The 21,347-nt window shown below is 40.9% G+C and overlaps 1 protein-coding gene across 3 annotated transcripts in view; it reads left to right on the forward strand.

The window, feature by feature from the left end:
* The window catches only part of DGKH (diacylglycerol kinase eta), a 98,620-nt gene that overhangs the window by 52,544 nt on the left and 24,729 nt on the right, over positions 1 to 21,347 (forward strand). For all 3 annotated transcript variants that reach the window (XM_087938044.1, XM_087938045.1, XM_087938047.1), the window contains 10 exons: positions 67 to 199; positions 4,173 to 4,279; positions 6,068 to 6,193; positions 12,047 to 12,149; positions 13,628 to 13,790; positions 15,380 to 15,488; positions 17,142 to 17,281; positions 17,398 to 17,485; positions 19,631 to 19,716; positions 20,070 to 20,166. In XM_087938044.1, coding sequence (XP_087794170.1) covers positions 67 to 199; positions 4,173 to 4,279; positions 6,068 to 6,193; positions 12,047 to 12,149; positions 13,628 to 13,790; positions 15,380 to 15,488; positions 17,142 to 17,281; positions 17,398 to 17,485; positions 19,631 to 19,716; positions 20,070 to 20,166 — 1,152 coding nt within the window. The remainder of the gene's footprint in view (positions 1 to 66; positions 200 to 4,172; positions 4,280 to 6,067; positions 6,194 to 12,046; positions 12,150 to 13,627; positions 13,791 to 15,379; positions 15,489 to 17,141; positions 17,282 to 17,397; positions 17,486 to 19,630; positions 19,717 to 20,069; positions 20,167 to 21,347) is intronic.

Here is a 21,347-nt window from a genome sequence, read left to right on the forward strand (position 1 = left end):
CGTAAACTCTGGTTCATCTCGCAACTTGGAAATCTGTCTTTAATTTTAATTTTTATTTTTAATCAGGCAGCCCAGTTTAACGTGGAACACTTCTCAGGGATGCACAACTGGTATGCTTGTTCCCACGCGAGGCCCACTTTTTGCAACGTCTGCCGTGAGAGCCTCTCTGGAGTCACTTCCCATGGCTTGTCTTGCGAAGGTAAATCAGTCCACACTGAATCCTCATTTAGCACGAAAATGCAAAGTACGAGTCCCTTGTTTAAACGGAGGGGTGATTTTTGTTTGTTGTGTAAATGAATGTCTTCCTTCAGAAGAAGAATAGAATAGAACAGAGAATGGAATGAATGGAATGGAATGGAATGGAATGAAGAATGAATAACAATAGAATAGAATAGAATGGAATGGAATGGAATAGAATGGAATGGAAGAATAGAATAGAATAGAATAGAGAATAGAATAGAATAGAATAGAATGGAATGGAATGGAATGGAATGGAATGGAATGGAATGGAATGGAAGATGGAATAACAATAGAATAGAATAGAATGGAATGGAATGGAATGGAATGGAATGGAATGGAACAGAATGGAATAACAATAGAATGGAATGGAATGGAATGAATAGAATGGAATGGAATGGAATGAATAGAATGGAATGGAATGGAATGGAATGGAATGGAATGGAATGGAATGGAATAGAATAGAATAGAATAGAATAGAATAGAATAGAATAGAATAGAATGGAGGACGGAATGGAACGAATGGAATAACAGTAGAATAGAATGGAATGGAATGGAATGGAATAGAATAGAATAGAATAGAATAGAATAACAGGGACCTTGAAGGTCTTCTAGTCCAACCCCCTGCTCAAGCAGGAGACCTTGTACCATTGGAGACGGGTGGCCGTCCAGTCTTTTCTTAAAAACCTCCAGCACCCACAACCTGTGAAGGAAAGCTATTCCATTCATTGATTCATTGACTGTTAGGAAATTTCTCCTTAGTCCCTAAATTGCTTCTCTCCTTGGTTAGTTTCCATCTGTTGCTTCTTGTCCGGCTTTCAAGAGCTTTGGAAAATAGGTGGGGTCCGTCTTCTTTGGGGCAGCCCCTCAAACATTGGAACGCAGCTATCATTGTCTCCCCTAGTCCACAGAGTTTAGACTTTGACTCATGGTGTTGAATTCTTAGAATATACAGTATAATAATAGAGCTGGAAGGGCCCTTGGAGGTCTCCTAGTCCAACCCCTTTGCTCATGGGGATCCTATACTATTCCAGACAAGTGGCTGTCCAGTCTCTTCTTAAAAGCCTCCAGTAATGAACCACCCATCACTTCTGGAGGCAACTTCTGTTTCACTGGTTAATTGTCCTCACTGTTAAGGAAGTTTCTCCTTAAATGAATTCCTCGATTCATTCCTTGTACAATTCTTGGATTCTATCTGCAGGGTTTTTTTAAAAAAATCCAGTTACTCTTATTATTGAAATAATATGCTTGGGCAAGCGTTACGCTTCCTGACATGTTAAATTACAAGTCACAGGACTCGCATCTCGTCAGATTAATGTTTCTTTCTTTGGAACCAACAAAGGCATTTGGAGAAGCAGCTGTTCTTGGAAAGCGATCAACTTGAAACTTCTGGGATGCTGAATTGCACAGGGAAAGCTTGCAAGCAACAGGCTTTTATTGTGATAAATAATAATTATCCAGGACTTGGCTAAGGTTTGAAGTGGCTTTTCAGCCCTTGTTTGTATAAGAGTGCAGATGCTATGCGTCTTGGCTTCATAAGGTGTCTTACAAAGAGACTGCCAAGCAGCTTCTCTTGTGTGTGTGTGTGTGTGTGTGTGTGTGTGTGTGTGTGTATGTCTCTGTGGGTGTGTGAGTGGGTGTGATACTTATGCCTAAACAGGACTGAATAGATCAGGTATCATGCATTTTGCTTGGGGAACACACATGGCATCGATAACAACGAAAGGTAAGGCTTTCCTCTGTCCAGTTGTGTCCCACTCTGTGGCATGGTGCTCATCTCGGTTTCTTGGCCGAGAAAGGCAGCATTGTCCAAAAACATTTTCTGTGGTCATGTGTCCAGCATGATTATACCCCAAAGGCGCACAAAATGCTGTTGCCTTCCCGCTGAAGTGGTACCTATTTATCTGCTTGCATTTTCATGCTTTTGAGCTTCTAGGTGGGCAGGAGCTGGAGCAAGGAACAGGAGCTCACCCCTTCGTGCGATGCTCAGGTCTTGAACCCGATCTGTGAACCGGAAATCTGATAACGCTCAGCCTCAGTCTTTAACAGCTGAGCCGTCGCACCCCCATACAATGACAGATAGCTTGACCCTTTCTGAGAACCTGGTCATAAATTTCCATTTAAGGACTAATGCTGGAGTAGCCGTCCACATAAAGATGTCACCACGGTACGAAGAAGATGCCAAGGCCTGAGAAAGAATGCGGAGAAGAGGAATAAAAATGTTCAGGGAATTGGAAGCTAAACTGTATGATGAATGCCCAAGGGAGCAACAATCCTCGACTTATGACTGGAATTGAGACTGGAATTACGATTCTGAGTCATTGCAGTCGTAAGTTGAAGCATTGTGACCGAATCTGATTTTTTGCACTGGTCATTTATACGAATGCCATGCTTGTTAAAAGCAAATCCGTTTTCCCCAATAGTCATATTTTTGCCAGAAATTGGAAGCCGGTGACAGAAAACTGGTAAAAAACATTGCAAACTGTGACCACGTGACCTCAAGATGGTGCAAACGGCCATAAGGGTGTGTATGCAGGTGTGTATGTATGTGCATTTAGGAGAAAGAGAGGCAGTGTTAGGGTTCCAATGATTGCTCTAATTAAATCAGTGGTGGCTAACCTTTTTGGGCTCCTGTGCCCAAAATTGTGCACACGCTTGCACGCTCGCACTCACGTGCCAGCACCCAGAAGGCAATGCATGGCCCCCCACGCCCCCTATGTATATGCGCACAATCCACCCACCCACCCACCCACTCCCGCCACCCCTGCACTCTGCCTCACAGCTGATTTTCAGCCAGTTTGAGGCCTTTTCAGCCTCCCAAAAGCTTGAGGAAGGCTTCTGCAGGCTTCCCCAAGCTTTGTAGGCCAAAAATTAGCCCCGTTTTGTCATTTCCTGTTTTTCCAAAAATACCAGAAGTGACAAAACAGGGCTAGTTTTCAGCCTACAAAACTTGCAGAAGCCTTCCTCAAGCCTTTGGGAGGCTGAAAAAGGCCTCAAACCAGCTGAAAATCAGCTGTAATTGTGCGCACATGCGCAGTGAGGTAAGTTTGCTTGCAGCTCGCGTGCCGGCACAAATGTCTCTGCGTGCCATCTGTGGCACGCGTGCCATAGGTTCTCCATCACAGAATTAAATCATGAGCCTTGAGTCAAGCTTCAAAGGAATCCAGAAAATTTATTAGGAGCAACACGTCCGGCACTAACCCATATGAAGCCAACTCTAAGACACGTAATTTACTATTACCTATGGCCCTGTGTGTGTTATAAATCAGATTCTCCAACAAAACACATTCACGGACTGGGTATCATCAATCACATTCTCCAATGAAAGATTTTCCCGGGCAGAACATCCAGTAGCCTAGGCTACAATCTCCACAAGATAAGTGTGGAATGTGCTTCTGGTCTTCATCTGCTGCACTGTTCCCTCAGGCCTTTCCCCTCTTCTTCTTATGGCAACTTGGAAACAGTCATAGGAATGATTTACGAGTTGACAGGGAGAGCTTGGAGGTGGAGTCAAAAGAGGAATCAACCTGAAGTCATTCCATTGTCACAAGCAGTCTAAGTCCAACCCTTCTTCAATTCCATTAACTCTTTACCGCCAGTTTAGACTGACAGTTAATTGATTAGATTCTTGTATATAGACAGGGGCAATAAATCAGATTAATTGGAACTTAATATGTGGTCCTCGTTCTCTTGATTTGTGTGTGTTTGTGCAATCATCTTAACTTGGAAAACAGGTTGTAAATAGCTCTGGGAAGGTCCACCATAACTTTGAACAGTTGTTAAGCGACTAATCGTAAGTTGAGAACTATGTGTAAATTGGTGAAGGTTGAAAGCAAATCCTTTCCTATGAATGGACATTTGGTTAAGATAGATTTTGTGACCTTGAAGGAAATAATGTTCTCTTTAAAAAAAATACATTTATTCCTTTCTCCTAGTATGCAAGTTCAAGGCTCACAAAAGATGTGCCGTTCGGGCAATAAATAATTGCAAATGGACAACGTTGACTTCAATTGGAAGAGATATCATTGAGGATGAAGATGGTGTAAGTCTTTGCAACAAACAGTAAATCCTATTTTTCAGTTTTTGTTGAAAAACAATTGCCCGTAATAACCATTAGGCAGGGTGAATTTTAGCTCGCTGTGGGTCCTGTCTAACAAACATGTTTTTAGCACATGATGTCCTGTTGAATTAGGTATGTAACTTTACCACCAAGAAAACCTTGGATTATTTTCAATTAGGCCCTGAGGAGCTACAAATTTGTTTCCAACAGGGTTGGAGATGTCTACAATAGTTTCATTCCCAGCTGCAGAGAATGGCCAGATTTTAGGACTGATACTCCATCTGGTCTTGCAGTAGTGAAGAAAGAACATTAGTGGCCAAGGATTGAGAATGAGCAGCTGTATAATGTCACCAATGAAATGTTGAGGGTATCTGTTCAGCTTCTGAATAAATACAGTAGCTCTCCTTCCAGCCATCCTTGGTATCATCCTCATCTTCATCCTCATTCTCAACCACAACCTTAACTTCATCTCATCCTCATCTATATTCCTCATCTTCAACCTATCTCAACTTCATCCTCACCTTCAACCTCAGTCTCACTCTCATCCTCATCCTTATCCTCAACCTCAACCTTAGCATCATTTTCATCCTCATCCTCACCTTCATTCTCAACTTGAACCTCAACTTCACCCTTACCCTCAACCTCGATATCATTTTCATCCTTATCCCCACCCTCAATCTCAGTTTCAACCTCAGTCTCCTCAACCTCAACTTCAACTTCAACTTCGTCCTCACCCTCAACCTCATCCTCATTTTCATTCTCATCCTCGACATCAACCTCATCTTTACCCTCAACCTCAATATCATTTTCATGCTCACCCTCACCCTCACCCTTATCCTCAACTTGAACCTCATCCTCACCCTCATTCTCAACATCATTTTCATTCTAACCCTCATCCTCAACCTCATCTTCATTGTCACCCTCAATCTCAACCTCAACCTCAACATCCTCATCCTCAATCTCATCCTCATCCTCACTTTCAACCTCAACCTCAACCTCATCCTCAATGTCATCCTTGTCCTCACCCTCATCCTCACCTTCAACCTCAACTCTCATTGTCACCCTCAATCTCAACCTCAACCTCAACATCCTCATCCTCAATCTCATCCTCATCCTCACTTTCAACCTCAACCTCAACCTCATCCTCAATGTCATCCTTGTCCTCAACCTCATCCTCAACTTCAACCTCATCTTCATTGTCACCCTCAATCTCAACCTCAACCTCAACATCCTCAATCTCATCCTCATCCTCACCTTCAACCTCAACCTCAAACCTCATCCTCAATGTCATCCTTTTCCTCACCCTCATCCTCACCTTCAACCTCAACTTCGACCTAAGTCTCAACCTTGTCCTCATCCTCATCCTTGTCCTCATTGTGATCCTCATCTTCATCAATTTGTACCCCACGTTCTTTTTTATACAGCTCAAGGCTGAGTGCATGATATTCCTGCTTCCTCTTTCCCTCCGTGACATTGGCTGAGTTGAGAGACCATGACTGACCTCAAGTCACCCAGCCAGCCTTCCTGTTTCTAACCCATTGCACCAATAGAGATCCCTTTACTCTTTGGGACAGGAGGATGGCCCCAACAAAGGAAAAACATGGGAATGAGGCCCCTTGTGAGTGGATCTCTTCGGGTCAGAGTTGAGTAGTATGAAGATAGACCAGCCAATCCCACCTCTAGCGTTGATGAGATTGAAATCCAAAAGGGATGGAAACTAAACTTCCTTCTTTCTCCTCCCAATTGACTCCCAATAAACCTCCCCTCTAGGTAGCCATGCCTCATCAGTGGTTAGAAGGCAATCTTTCGGTCAGTGCCAAATGTGCAGTGTGTGACAAAACGTGTGGCAGTGTTCTCCGCCTGCAAGATTGGAAGTGCCTGTGGTGTAAGACCATGGTAAGTCTGGGCGGCGGTTGAGATTGCCCTTTTGTGAAGATGTTCTCCTGGATTGGGACGAGGAGTTGACCAAACAGCATGGACTTCTGCAGCAGGGGTGGGTATTCAGCAGGTTCTGACCAGTTCTGGAGAACCGGTAGTGGAAATTTTGAGTAGTTTGGAGAACTGGCAAATCCCACCTCTGACTGGAGATTTTAGAGTCTCCTTTCTCTGCCACGCCCACCAGAACTGGTAGTAAAAAAATTTGAATCCCACCACTGGTCTGCAGGGCAGTGGTGGTGATAAAAGAGTCACAATGATGGTTGTGGTTGTGTGCTTGAACCTTTTTATGGGTGCCACAGTAGACACACAACCAGGAATGGGACTCCAGCAGGCTTGTTTGTGACTGTGGTGTCTTTGGGGCTTGTGGTTTTCTCGCAGACATTTCATTACCTCCCTAGGTAACGTCATCATTGTCGGGGGACTATCATCGTGATTGCTTTCACTCACTGTCTACACAGAGTGTAGATTTGTCTAAAGCTCTGCATTTCCTAAAAATGCATTGCATTATCCATTGTAACGCTGTTTCTATCAATGGCGCAGAGGGGGAGCTTAATTGAAATATGCATGTTGCCAGATCTCATTGAGGGTTCATTGACGGTTGCTAGGGACCTACTACTTATGGCTTAAGTTACCGCAACTTAAAAGGCACAGGTAGTCCTCGTCTTATGACAACAGTTGAGCCTGACATTTCCGTGGCTAAGTGAAATTGTGGTTAAATGAATGTTGCTTTTTCTTGCTGCCGTTGTTAAGGTAGTAACATAGTTGTTAAATGAATCCGGCTTCCCTATGGACTTTGCTTGTCAGAAGGTTGCAAAAGGGGATCACGTGACCCCAGGACACTGCAACTGTCATAAGTACATGCCAGTTGCCAAGCCTCTGAATTTTGATCATGTGACCGGATATTGGAACAGTCCTAAGTGTGAAAAATGGTCATGTCACTTTTTCATGCTCTGGTAACTTTGAACAGTCACTAAATGAGTGGCTATAAGTCAAAGCTACGTTTATTGATTTGTGAAGATCTCCCTCATCAGAATTAATCTGATCAACTGACTCTTTTTCCATTTTTTGTCAGAATTTTTTTATTTTTAATACAATCGTTCCATCTTCAGTTGAACAGTGTGTTGTCTGGGTACAAGCATCTTGGTTAAACAATAATCAAAGTTATAACATCCTTCATGACATCTTAATTCTGCGATACTTAACATAGTTATGTCCACCTATCCATTATGCCAATCAATTATACAATATTAACATAGTAATATTCAACAAGTTGGCCATCCTATTAACTTATCACTTTTCACACATCATCTTTATTTTGTCTCCTTATTTCTAGCTTCCTTTTTTATTATTTAACCATTGATAGAATAAATCCCATACCGTATAGCAATGGTGGCTAATCTTTTTGGGCTCCTGTGCCAAAAATTGTGAGATCCCCCCCTGCCGCCCCCTTACCTGCACCGTGCCCCCCGGCTGATTTTTTCAGCCTGTTTGAGGCCTTTTCGGCCTCCCAGAGGTTTGAGGAAGCCCTTGCAGGCTGAAAAATGGGCCTATTTCATCACTTCTGGTATTTCCAGAAATACAGGAAGTGACGAAATGGGCCTATTTTTCGGCCTGCAAAAGCTTTCCTCAAGCCTCTGGGAGGCCGAAAATCAGCTGTGAGGTGCGCGCATGCACAGTGAGATAAGTTTGCCAGCGGCTCGCATGCCAGCACAAATGCCATAGGTTTGCCATCATGGCCATATAGTATTCAGTTGGCTCTTTCTCCTTAATTGTCAGTGATAATCTATTCATTTCCGCACATCCTAATATTTTCCTAATCACACCCTCTTCTGTAGGTATCTCTTCATTCTTCCAATTTTGTGCAAATACAATTCTGGCCGCAGTCAATATATGAATAACTAGATATGCATTTTCCTTAAACTGTATTCTTCGGGTAGAATCCCCAATAGAAATATTTCAACTGGCTCTTATATGGTTAATCCCTCAGCTGTTTTTCTGTTTTTTTTTTTTGAAGAACTGTTTATTAAATGCTTTTAATAAGGAAAATGGCAAAAGAAACCCTGGCTGAACCTTTAGATGTTATAATAAACTGTTTATTTAGAACTTGGAGGTGAGCTGTTTGCCAGAGCTGTTGCTTCGTAGCCTGTCAGCTGTCTGATTTCCTTTTAAGTTTCTGTGCCATTCCTCCCCATTAACCCAATTACTTTAATCTAATTTAATTTAATTTGATTTGATTCCATATTGGCTTGATTTATCATTTTTAAGCATGTTTTTCTCCCTGGTATCAGACCAAACAGCTTACCTAATTAAAAGCAATCAGGCACTGAAGTCTAAACAAATGGATCTGCAACCTAAAATTTGTTTTTAACATGACTTCTGTTTTCTACTTTGTATCCTTTTATTACTTTTGGAACATCAAAAATAGACAAGATAAGTAGCTGTCTCCTATACGCATTTATTGAATTATGGGCAAACAGTGCATTTCTAATTGCTAATTGATTTTTTTTTAAAAGATTTAAGTTTTGATTGGTACGTTAAAATTGGCTTAACATATATATTGTCTTTTATACTTCTACGATAAGTCAAAATATATAAACTTAGCAAGAATTTTTTTTTGTAATTTTTTAAAATTTTATTTAAAGTACATACAATTCATCTTCCATTTAATGGTGTGTTGTCTGGATACAAAAATCTTGTGCAATATCAATTAAAATTTACTACCATGTTCATTACTTTGGTATTAATTCTCCATTCTTATTCTTTTCTTATTAATATACACAATATCTCTATTACTATAACACTCCTCTTCCTAACATGTTTAATTCTATAAACCTATATTTCACTAGTCTATTAGCTAGTTCTAGCTTTCAGATTTTTTCTCTAGCCATCACTAAAATAGTTCCCATACCTTATAATATTCACTCCTGCAAGGGTTAATCTATTCATTTCTGCACATTCCAATATTTTTCTAATCACATTTTCATCAGTAGGAATCTCTTCGCTTTTCCAATTTTGAGCAAATACAATTCCAGCTGCAGTTAATACACGAATAATCAAATATACTTTCTCTTTACTGTAAGTTTTGGGTAAGATCCCCAACAGGAGTATTTCAGGTTTTAAGTCAATATGCTGTTGTATCATCTTTTCAAACCATATATGTATTTTTTCACTTGTACACATGTCCACCAACCAAGGTAACCAACCAAGATAACTTCAGCCCAGAATAACACACGCTTTGCTTCTGGCTATGTTGTGTTGTAATCGTCTCTCTTATATACTAGTCTCCCCAGCTGCAACCAATGAGGGGGATCATGGCCACTTCCTCTCTCATAAGCCAGGTTGTTTCCTTCTCCATTCCTCCCTGCATGTCCTAGGAAGCAGAGGGGATAGGCCTGGTTCTTCCTCTGACTGCCCAGCCGGCCTCTGCCCTTCCCCAGCCTCCTCCACAACCTCCAGAGCCACACCTCCACTCCCTGTTCGCTGTTCCTGCCCTCCCTCAGAGTCCGACTCTAACAAGGGCATGACACTCCCTGCACTTACCTGGGAACCAAAACGGGGCACTGCAGTGATCGTTACAAGTGTGAAAAATGGTCCTAGACCCCTTTTTTTTTCAGTGCTGTTGTAACTGCGAGTGGTCACTAAACAAATTGTTATGAGTCAAGGACTAACATCTAAGAGCCGTTCACGATGAAATTAGGAACAATCATTGAATGGATTTAAGGAGGGAGCTGGAATGTCTGACCCCTTGCTCGGAATTTTGCCAAGTAGCAAAGATAAGATTCCATATTTGGGGTTGATCTGGTTTTTATTACAGATTTGTATTTGCTCCCAAAGCAAAATATAAAGTGTTTTCTAAAGTAGGCCTGAGCTTCAATGGACTCCAGAAGGTGATGGAGGACAGGAAGGCCTGGAGGAACACTGTCCATTGGGTCGCGATGGGTCGGACACGACTTCGCAACTAACAACAACAAGGGGCGAACCCTTCTTTGTGTGGTCTGCTCAGCTTCACAGAGGGCTTTTGCACCCGCCCAGAGTCTTCTCTGGGGGCAGAGTTTGAATTAGGCAACTTTGGAGACAGGAAATGTAGCTGTGTTTTGGGGGAGGGGGGGGTCATGGAGAGAATCCTCCCAGCCCCAGAGAAACTCCATCTGACAGGTGTGGAACACCCAGATCGGCCTGGAATGAAAAAAAAACAACAACCATATTTTTATCATAGAAAAATGTAGAAAATAGCTCTTTCGGTTTGAAAACAGCTGTTCTACATCTCTGTGAAGGACCCTTTGCTCTTACAGAGACTGTCAGATGAGACTGTCTCTGGACATACACCTAAATCCTCACTTAATCAGTCATGGGATTGAAATATTTTTACCACCAGTTCAGTGGGTGTTCTAACTCACCTCCTGCAAGCCTGCAGGATCCTGGTTGCTTCAGCAATTGCCACGCGGCACTCTGTGTGCCATGCAAAGCAGCTGCACTTCAAATTCACAGGATAAAGGTGAGTATGGAAGCCTGGGTGGGCAGGTAAGGTATTCCCCGTTAGGAGAATGAGTGCACTCAGGGAAACGTAGTGAGAGTGGTGTTGAATAACACACAACCAGCATTCAGATACACTGAATAGTAAAATGTAGGTTTTACTTCCAGTAAATGAGTAAAACAAACTCCAACAAACAGTCCAAATCATACATGGTTAAAGCAGTTAATATCAATCCAGGGATAATCCAAAAACCAAGTCAAGTATTATTAACAGAATTCAGGAAACGGAGTTTGCTAACAGTTGCAAAACTCACAGCAATCCGAGTAGAACGACGATCAGGCAATACGGCAAAACAGGAAATACAAGGAGAGAGAAGCCAGGTTTCTGGCTCCATCTTATGGCCGTTGGAGGAACCTCAGCCAATCACAATGACAGCATTCTCTTAAAGATACAGTATTAAATTACTAACCTGGTTTATATATTGCCAACCCAACTGTTAGGTGACTATCATTCCTAACAACCACAATAGAGCCTGCTCACATTATCAGAATTCTGTTACTTGGCAGCTGGTTCACATTTATTATGGTTGCAGCATCACCTGAGGGTCACGTGATCCCCTTTTGCAAACTTTGGAGAAGCACAGTCAAAGGGGAAGTCACTTCACTATGGTGTAGCCAAGAGAGGGATTCAGCCAGTTTTGGCCGGTTCAGGCGAACTGGATGTTAAATTTATATCTGGTTCACCGAACCGGGTAGTTGAACCGACCGGCTGGCTCTGCCCCTCCGAGGAGTCTCCACGCGGCCCATTTTGGATACAGGTAAGTGCAGGATCCACGTGAAGGTTCTGGGAGAGCGAAAAATGGCCGTTCCAGAAGTTCTGGAAGTCAGGAAACGGGTCTGTTTCTGGCTTCCGGAGGGCCTTCGGAGCCCGGGGGAGGTTGTTTTTGCCCAACCAAAAGCAGGCGGGAAGCCTTTGGACTCTGGGGAAGACAAAAAATGGCCCTCCTGGAAGTTCCAGTAGGCCATGCCCACCATGGCCACACCCGCCCAGCAACCGGGCAGAGAACTGGTTGTTGGGATTTTTGAATCTCACTCCTGGGTGTAGCTAACTTAACAACTGCAGTGATTCAGTCACCCACGGCAGCGAGAAAGGTTGTACCATGGGAGCAAAACTCACTGAAGACATGTCTCACTTTGTGACAGAAATATTGTGCTCAATTAGGGTCATAAGTCAAGGATGTTCTGTATTCAGTTTTGCATTTTCGCCCTAAAATCAACCTCCATTTTGTAAATGTTTTAATAATCCACGGCTCCTCCATTTTATAAAACCATTTCCAGGTACATACAGCGTGCCGAGACTCGTATCCGCGAAAGTGTCCCCTTGGCCAGTGCAAAGTCTCAATTATTCCACCCACAGCGCTGAACAGCATAGATTCGGATGGTATGTATATTGATATGGCAGATGTACGATTGTGTTTCACATGTATGATTTATGCACAGGGATTGCACACAACATATGATGTGGATAGCGGTGCAGGACAGTTCGCAAAAATTCCAGAAAAGCTTCAATGGGAGAGGGAGGCAATTTGTCATGCCCCTGTCGGAATCTGATTCCAAGCGGGAGACTGAGCAGCTGACAGGGAGTGGGAATGTGGCTCTGTTGGCTGTGGAAGAAACTGGGGAAGGGCAAAGTCTGGCTGGGCAGAGCAAGGGAGAGGTAGAGCAAGGCAGAGGGAATTCAGAGGAAGACCCAAGCACACTCGCTCTTCATCCTCGGGCATGCAGGGAGGAATGGAGAAAGGAGCAATATGAGTTGCATGGCTTATGGGGGAGGAAAGGGCCCTGATTCCCTTCATTAGCTGCAGCTGGGAACACAGTGTTTAAAAAGGGAGGTTGCGCACAGCAAATTGTTGAGAGCAAATTGTGAGTTATCTGGTATTTGTCAAGGCTTATCTGGGGTCCTGGAGTCTTCCCAACTGTGTGTGTTTTGCTGGCTTTTCAAGTCTGCAATTCCTTCTCCTCCCCTGTCAATTCCTTCTCCTGCCCCTGTCAAGTGTGCTTTGTATGGATTTTTATTTACAGTTTGTATGTACTTTGTTTTCGGACTGAATTTCCTCCATTTAAAGACTGTTTTCGGGATAATTTTTTTCTCCAGCTAAAAGTAACCTGGGATTGGGGGCAAAGTTGGAGGTATTAAAGGGACTCTTCTTACTTACATGACTGTGTTACCTTTGTGCCATGCCTCGGGTCATCACACAATTCAAGCAGAATGTGGATATGAAGGTAGTTTCTTGCCGAAGTCCATATAAATTAAAATAAAGAGAATTAATGACACTTAAGATATGAAACGCTCAGATTCATGCTTCTAATTAGGTTTCCATTTGTGGAGGCCTGGCAGATTGCCGTAAATTCAAACACAGAGATGAATTTTCTATGTTCTAAAACATATTGGCCTTCATTAATGGAAAAGAAAAGAGTTTTAATATCGTTTTATAGTACCTTGGTAAGGCCACACCTAGAGTACTGCATCCAGTTTTGGTCGCCATGATGTCAAAAAAGACGTTGAGACTGGAAAAAGTGCAGAGAAGAGCAACGAAGATGATTAAGGGACTGGAGTTATAACACAGGAAGAACGGTTGCTGGAATTGGGTATGTCTCATTTAATGAAAGAAAGGAATGTAAGGTATTGGTTCACCATCACTGGTATAAGGTCTCCTGCTTGAGCAGGGCGTTGGAATAGAGGACCTCCAAGGTCCCTTCCAACTTCTGTTCTCTGAATGAACAGTCATTAATCCTCTCTTCAAAATTGTGTCCAAATTTCAGGAATTAACCTCTGGATTGTAATTGTGATTAACTGTGCTGGAACTAGGAAAGATTCTAGATTGGTTGATAGTGTTTTATTACTGATTTTTCGTGCAGGTTTCTGGAAAGCCACCTGTCCGCCCACCTGCGCCAGTCCTCTCTTGGTTTTTGTGAATTCGAAGAGTGGAGACAATCAGGGTGTGAAATTTCTTCGGCGCTTCAAACAGTCGCTCAACCCAGCTCAGGTTTTCGATTTAATGAACGGGGGACCCCATTTAGGGTAACTTTCTATCTGGGTTTATTTGAGAAAGGAATGAAAGCGGGTGAGCAGAAATGCATTTTGGGATTATTCCAGAGACGCAGATTCCATATGTCCTTGATTGTTGATTCCCGAACCTTGGCGACTTAATGAAATGTGGACTTCAACTCCCAGAATTCCTCCTGCTGGCTGGGGAATTCTGGGAGTTGAAGTCCCCGCATATGCAAGTTGCCATGTTTGAAAAACAAAACAATACAACAAAAACAAACAAACAAAAGATAAACAAAACAAAGTAGAATACAAAACTGCTCTAGATTCTCCTCCAGTGGCGAACAATTCATATTTATTTTTCTTTCCAAAAAGAAAAGGAAATACTATATGTCATATTCTAGGGAGCCTCCATTTTAAAATTCATAATTGTGAAAAAAATGGTCATAAGTCACATTTTTGAATAGCGTTGTAAATCTTCTGCCTAATAGAGTTAGTCCTCAACTTACAGCAGTTCATTTAGTGACCAAAATTACAGCCATAGTGGAAAAACTGATTTATGACCCTTTTTCATGCTTATGACCGTTACAACAGCCTCAGGGTCCTGTTGTCATGGAGGAAACTGGGGAAGGGCAAAGTCCAGCTGGGCAGAGCAGGGGAGAGTTAGAGCAAGGGAGAGAGAGTTCAGAGGAAGACCCAGGCCCACCCCTTCTTCATCCAAGGGCACTCAGGGAGGAATGGAAAAGGGAGCAATGTGGGTTGCGTGGCTTACAGGGGAGGAAAGGGCCCTGATTCCCTTCATTAGCCACAGCTGGGAATGCGAGTTTAAGAGAGATGCAAGCTGAGTGCGGCAGCTGCTGGGAACAAACGTGAGTTTATCTTGTGTTGATTTTGGTTATCTGTGTCCCTGGCATTTTCCCAATCGTGTTGAGTTATTGCCATGCCTTCATTCCTGGAATTCCTCCTCCTGCCCTGCCGGACTACCTCATTTTGCCTTGATTGGACTTATAGTTATAGTTTTTGTTGACCATGTTTTGGACTTGATTCTCTGCAGCCAAAGGCTGTTCCTGGGAGAGTTTTTCTCCAGCCAAAAGATAGCCAGGACATTGGGGGCAAAGTTGGAGCTAATAAAGGGATGATGATCTGACTGGGTTGCCTTTGTGCCACGCCCCTTTGTGATTTATGTGATTTACATTTGGATGCTGGGGAATGGACTCATACTTACAACGGTTGCTGTATCCCAAGGTCACGTGATTCCTCTTTTGCGACTTTCTGACAGGCAAAGTCTATGGGGAAGCCGGATTCACTTAATGACCGGCTGACTAATTGAACAACTTCAGCAATTCACTTAACAACGGTGGAAAGAAAAGTCATAAAATGGGGCAAAACTCCCTTAACACTTAACGACATAAATTTTGGGCTCAGTTGTTGTTGTAAGTTGAGGTTTACCTGTAATATATCCGTTTCCGTGCTCAGAACTATTATAATATTATTTTAAAGCCACGTTTTTTTTTTTCTCCCTGGAAATTTCTCCAACACTTTGTTCCAAACCTAGTTGATTTTTTTTCATGGTGATGAGATTCTCTTGCTGAATACAGACAATTGCCTTTTTTTTTTTCCAGTTTACGGTTATTTCAGAAGTTTGACAATTTTCGAATCCTGGTGTGCGGGGGAGATGGGAGTGTCGGCTGGGTGTTGTCTGAAATTGATAAACTCAACCTACACAAACAGGCAAGTGGTCCTTTTTCTTTTAATCCTCAAGAGAAGTAAAGTGAGTTTCGTTTTTAAAAAAAAATGAAAGAAGAAGAATATACCGCGATTATAATTAAACATTGTCATAGAGCAGTGGTGGTTAACATTTTTGGACTCCTGTGCCAAAAATTGTGTGTGCACTTGCATGCTCGTGCTGATGTGCCAACACCCAGAAGGCAATAGGTGCCCCCCATGCCCCCTACACATGCACGCGCAATCTCCACCCACCCACCCCTGCCGACCCCTTACCTGCACTGCGCTACAGCTGATTTTCGGCTGGTTTGAGTTCTTTTTGGCCTCCCAGAGGCTTTACGAAGGCTTCTGCAGGCTTTTCAGGATGAAAACTAGGTCCGTTTAATCACTTCCGGTATTTCCGAAAAAACTGGAAGTGATGAAACGGGCCTAGTTTTCGGCTTGAAAAGCCTGCAGAAGCCTGCAGAAGCCTTCCTAAAGTCTCTGGGAGGCCGAAAAAGGCCTCAAACCAGCTGAAAATCATCTGTGAGGTGTGCACATGTACAGTGAGGTAAGTTTGCCTGCAGCTTGTGTGTTGGTATAATTGGCTCTGCGATAAGTTCGCCATCACGGTCATATAGTTTATTAGTAGTTAAAGTTAAGCAGGGTAATTTTATTATTGATTTTGTTTTATTATTTTATTTTATTATTTCAATTTATTTCGTGTCACTTCTCTTCACTTTACTTTCTTATTTTATTTTTATTATTTTATTTTTTATTTTATTTTGTCTTATCTTATTTTTTAAAATTTTTATCCCATCCTTATTATTTTTATACATAATGGAAGGCAAAACTGAATCCCTAACACATCTAAACACAACTGCCTCCTCCTATTTTCCCAACAACAACCTTGTGAACCGGATTGGGTTGAGAGAGAATGGTTGGCCCAAAGTCAGCCAGCTAGTTTTCAACTCTAAGGCGAGACTAGAACTCCCAGTCTCCTCATGATTGGCCCAGTGTCACCCAGCTGGCTTTCATGCCTAAAATGGGATTAGAACTTCCAGTCTCCTGGTGATTGGCCTAAGGTTACTCAGTTGGCTTTGATGGCTGAGGCATGACTAAGAGGTCCCAGTTTCTTCATGGTTGGCCCAAGTTCATCCAGCTAGCTTTCATGGCTAAGGTAGGACTAGAACTCCCATTTTCCTGGTGATTGGTCCAAATTCATTCAGCTAGCTTTCATGGCTAAGGTGGAATTAGAACTTCCAGTCTCCTGGTGATTGGCCTAAGGTTCCTCAGTTGGCTTTGATGGCTGAAACAAGACTAGAACTCCCAGTCTCCTGATGATTGGACCAAAGTCATCCAGCTAGCTTTCATGGCTAAGGTGGGACTAGAAACTCCCAGTCTCCTGGTGCTTGACCCAAAGACAGCAACAATAATGTGAAGTGGATTGGGCTTACAGATAGTGATTAGCTCAAAGTCACCCAGCTGGATTTCACATCTAAGATGGGACTAGAATGCCCAGTCTCCTGGTGATTGGTACAAAGTCACCCAGCTGGCTTCGATAGCTAAGCCAAGACTTGAACTCCTGATCTGCTGCTTTCTAATCTGGTGCCTAAATCAGTAGACCAAACTGGCTCTCCGAAAACAAATCACAAATCTATATTCTAATCTTCATTCCAGTGTCATTTGGGAGTGTTACCGCTTGGGACAGGAAATGACCTCGCCCGAGTCCTCGGTTGGGGAGGGTCCTGTGACGATGACACACAACTGCCTCAAATTTTAGAAAAATTAGAACGCGCTAGCACCAAAATGCTAGACAGGTAAGGAAAGGCCTTCCTGGCTTATATGGTTTGCATTGTCAAATCTTTCCACAATCAACGTTCCTTCTCGGTGAATCATTCTGCTTGTGAATTTGAATTTTTGGAATTTTTTTCAGATGGAGTATCATGTCATACGAATTGAGATTGCCATCCAAGCAATGCATCCTTCCAGTTACTCCTGAAGAAGACGCTGAAGATTGTCAGGTAAAATTTAAATTTTGGGGTTGTAATTAAATGATATAAGATCTAATCTGATGGTTGGGTAAATCTAATTTTTTTTAAAAAAATTAAAAATTTTATAGAACAAAAACATTAAAAACAATGAATGTGATGAAATTGTCCTAACAAACCTATTTGTCATACATATCTATTGTGGATCGCATATAATACAAATTTACGTACATAATATATGCATTTATACATTATAGCAATTTTCCATATTTTTAATCTACAACCTTAACATTCTTATCTTATTTTAATTTTAAGTCCTTCTTTCCCCCACCATTGGTAAAATTTGTCCCATACTTTATAGTATTCAGTCTCGTCCTTATTTTTTATTTCCAGTGTTACTTTATCCATTTCGGCACATGTCCATATCTTTTTAATTATCTCAGTTTCATCGGGAATTTCCTTAACTTTCCACTTTTGAGCATAAACTAATCTTGCTGCCATGATCATATATATTATTAGACACACTTGTTCCTTACTGTATCTCTATGTATTAATTCGCAGCAAAAAAATTCACCAATTTCTTCTAACCAACTTTGAATTTTATGCCAGAATTCCTGGGCTTTTCTAAAAGTCCACCATATATAATAATACAATTATTGGGTAAATCTAAATTTTTGGATGTCATTAAATTATGCAAGGTCTAATTTGGATGCATTCAAAACTGAGTGATACTCTGTCTCTCGTCTTCCCTTCTCTCACTACACACACAGACACACAATCACAAATACCCACACGCACACAGAGACAGACACTTAGATAAAAGTGCTTCTGAATTCAGAATACTCACTCCTGGTTAATTATGTATAGGATTTCAGCAAATGCTTAAGAGAAGAACTTGCAATAATACCATTATCGAAATCTAGGAAACTTACACTGCTCCTCTTAATTGGAAGTCATATGATTTAGTTTGAAAAATCTATTGATATTGTAATAAGAATAATTGCAGGCATTTTCAGCGAGTGTTTAATTTCTAAAATGCTGAAGGAAGAGAAGTTTTTTTTTCTCCCACAGCTAATAATGGGAGACCAATAAAGGAGAATATTAGTAGCTCACATTTGAACTCTGAGGTCCTTGGTGCTCTCTGAGCTTGTTGGTTTTCTTGAAGACGTTTCATTACCCAAACTAGGTAACATCCTCAGTACACCAATCAATCAATCAATCAATTAATCAATCAATCCTTTCTGGTAGGAAATGAAACAGATTCTGGTCTATATAATGCTTTATTATAAGATGCCATTCAAACTTTTTTCATACTGGAACAAATCCATACAACTTGCCACTATTTTTAGTTTATTTGTGGTCTGTCCTATGCCACTGAAAAATTGCAGATTGTTTGTATTGCAACCACAAGATAGTAGCTTCAATCAAATGAAGTCATGTCCACTATCTCTCTCACCTCTCTCTCTCTCTCTTGTTTATCTATCTGTCTGTCTCTCTGTTCCTCCCTCTAATCTCCATATCTATGTCTATCTCTATTATCTATCTCTCTATCATCTCTCTATCTCCATCATCTATCTATCAACTCTCTATCTCTCATCTCTCATCTCTCATCTATCTTTCTATCATCAATCAATCAATCAATCAATATACCTACCTACCTACGTACCTAGCTATCCACTATCTCTCTCTCTCTCTTTTATCTATCTATCTATCTATCTATCTATCTATCTATCTATCTATCTCTATCTCATCTATCTCTCTATCTCTCATCTATCAACTATCTATCTCTATCATCAATCAATCAATCAATATACATACCTACCTACTTACCTACTATCTCTCTCTCTTCTATCTATCTATCTATCTATCTATCTATCTATCTATCTATCTATCTATCTATCTCATCTATCTCTCTATCTCTCATCTATCAACTATCTATCTCTATCATCAATCAATCAATCAATATACATACCTACCTACTTACCTACCTATCTACTATCTCTCTCTCTCCTATCTATCTATCTATCTATCTATCTATCTATCTATCTATCTATCTATCTATCTATCTATCTATCATTTATCTGTCTATCATCTCTTTTATTGATATATGGGTGAAAAATAAATATTTACTATGCAACTACATTTTAAGATCCAAAGCTTTTTAAAACCCGTTTTCAGATGTCTGCCTATGAGGATTCAGTTGCCACACACCTGACAAAGATCCTTGATTCGGATCAACACTCCGTTGTTATATCGTCTGCCAAGTAAGTTCAACCACAGCATGTAAAATTGCTTTCCAATTTGAAAAAAAAAAAAGCCTCTTTCCATCTTTCTTGATGTATGAAACCTTCTGTTGGCCTTTTTTATTCCTGAAGCATCCGTAAAGCAAGAGGTTACTTACGATTGAGATTTTTAAATCACATAAGTAAAAAGGGAGGTGAGGAAGGGAGAGATTTTGTCCGTGTGATCTCATTTGTAAAACAGAAAACTTACAATCTTCGTGGCTTCTTTTTTTCAACGATAAGTGGCTGAGCTAAATTAACGCCTAATGTAAAATTAATGCTGTAACCTCATCCATTTCCCTTCTTGTTCTGGTATTTCTTCCTCCTGAAAAAAGGATCTTGTGTGAAACCGTGAAAGGATTTGTGGCCAAAATAGGGAAGACTTGTGAAAGACCAGAGGAAAACGCAGAAACGGACGCCATGGCTATTAAAGTAAGAATTGAGATGGTTTTGTTTGAAGAAATTATTCAGTGTTTCATATTTATCTTTGTGTTTCTCAAGCATTGTTGCTTCTTTTGTATGGACACACAGGAGGCTTACAAACAAACAAAAAATTATGGAAGCCACGAGGGGAAAAGATGGTAAAGATGGCTAGCTTTAAACCTAAAAGGGGCTTAATGATTGTCAGGAAAATGGTTGTATGGATGTGTAAGGCATCCAGAAAGTATCCATGATATCAATCACTCCGAGACATTTTCTCTCCAATTGATTTATTTAGAAACAGATCTGGCATGTCAAAGGCAATTTCCCACAGTGAAATTATTTTCCCGTGTTACACAGAATCCACCTTCTCTCCTCCCTTCTTTCCTCCCACTTCTACACTTCATAAATTACGAGAACCAATTAACTGCAACTGGAATTTCTTAATACGACATACAGAATAATCTTGAGCTTTTCAACTCCTCCACCCCACCCTTCCATGAAATGTGACAGCTGAATTTTAAAGCTGACAGGATGATCATTGCAACTAATGGCCAACCTAGGCCGGCTCCATTATGGTCGTAGGTTGAGAACTACCTGTATCTCTCGCCACTGAAATGGTAGATTATAGTCTGCCTTTTTTAAAATTATTTTTAAAATTAAGTTTAAATTTTAAAAACAGAACAGAACCAGAGTAGAAGTAGAGTAGTGCAGAATAGGAATAGGAAGTGGAGTGAAGTGGAGCAGAAGAGAAGAGAAGAGAAGAGAATATTGGAATGAAAAATAGAATAGAGTAGAATAGAATAGAATAAAATAGAACAGAATATAGAATATTATAGAATAGAATATATAATATATAATATACAGTATAATATAATAGAATATAGACTAGAATAGAACAGAAAATAGAATATTATAGAATAGAATAGAGAATATAGAGTAGAAAATAAAATAGAATATAGACTAGACTAGAACATATAATAGACTAGAATAGTACAGAATATATAATAGACTAGAATAAAACAGAATATATCATATAATAGAAATAGAACATAGAACATAGATTAGAATAGAATAGAACAGAATATAGAATAGAATAGAATATATAATAGAAAATAGAATAGAATAGAAAACAGAATAGAATAGTTGCTGCTGTGCCAAACCAGACAGTTATAGAAGTACAAATGACAGAC

Source organism: Pseudonaja textilis, chromosome 8 (genome assembly GCF_049901715.1).
Source record: "Pseudonaja textilis isolate UNSWEBS1 chromosome 8, rPseTex1.2, whole genome shotgun sequence".
Lineage (NCBI taxonomy): Eukaryota > Metazoa > Chordata > Lepidosauria > Squamata > Elapidae > Pseudonaja > Pseudonaja textilis.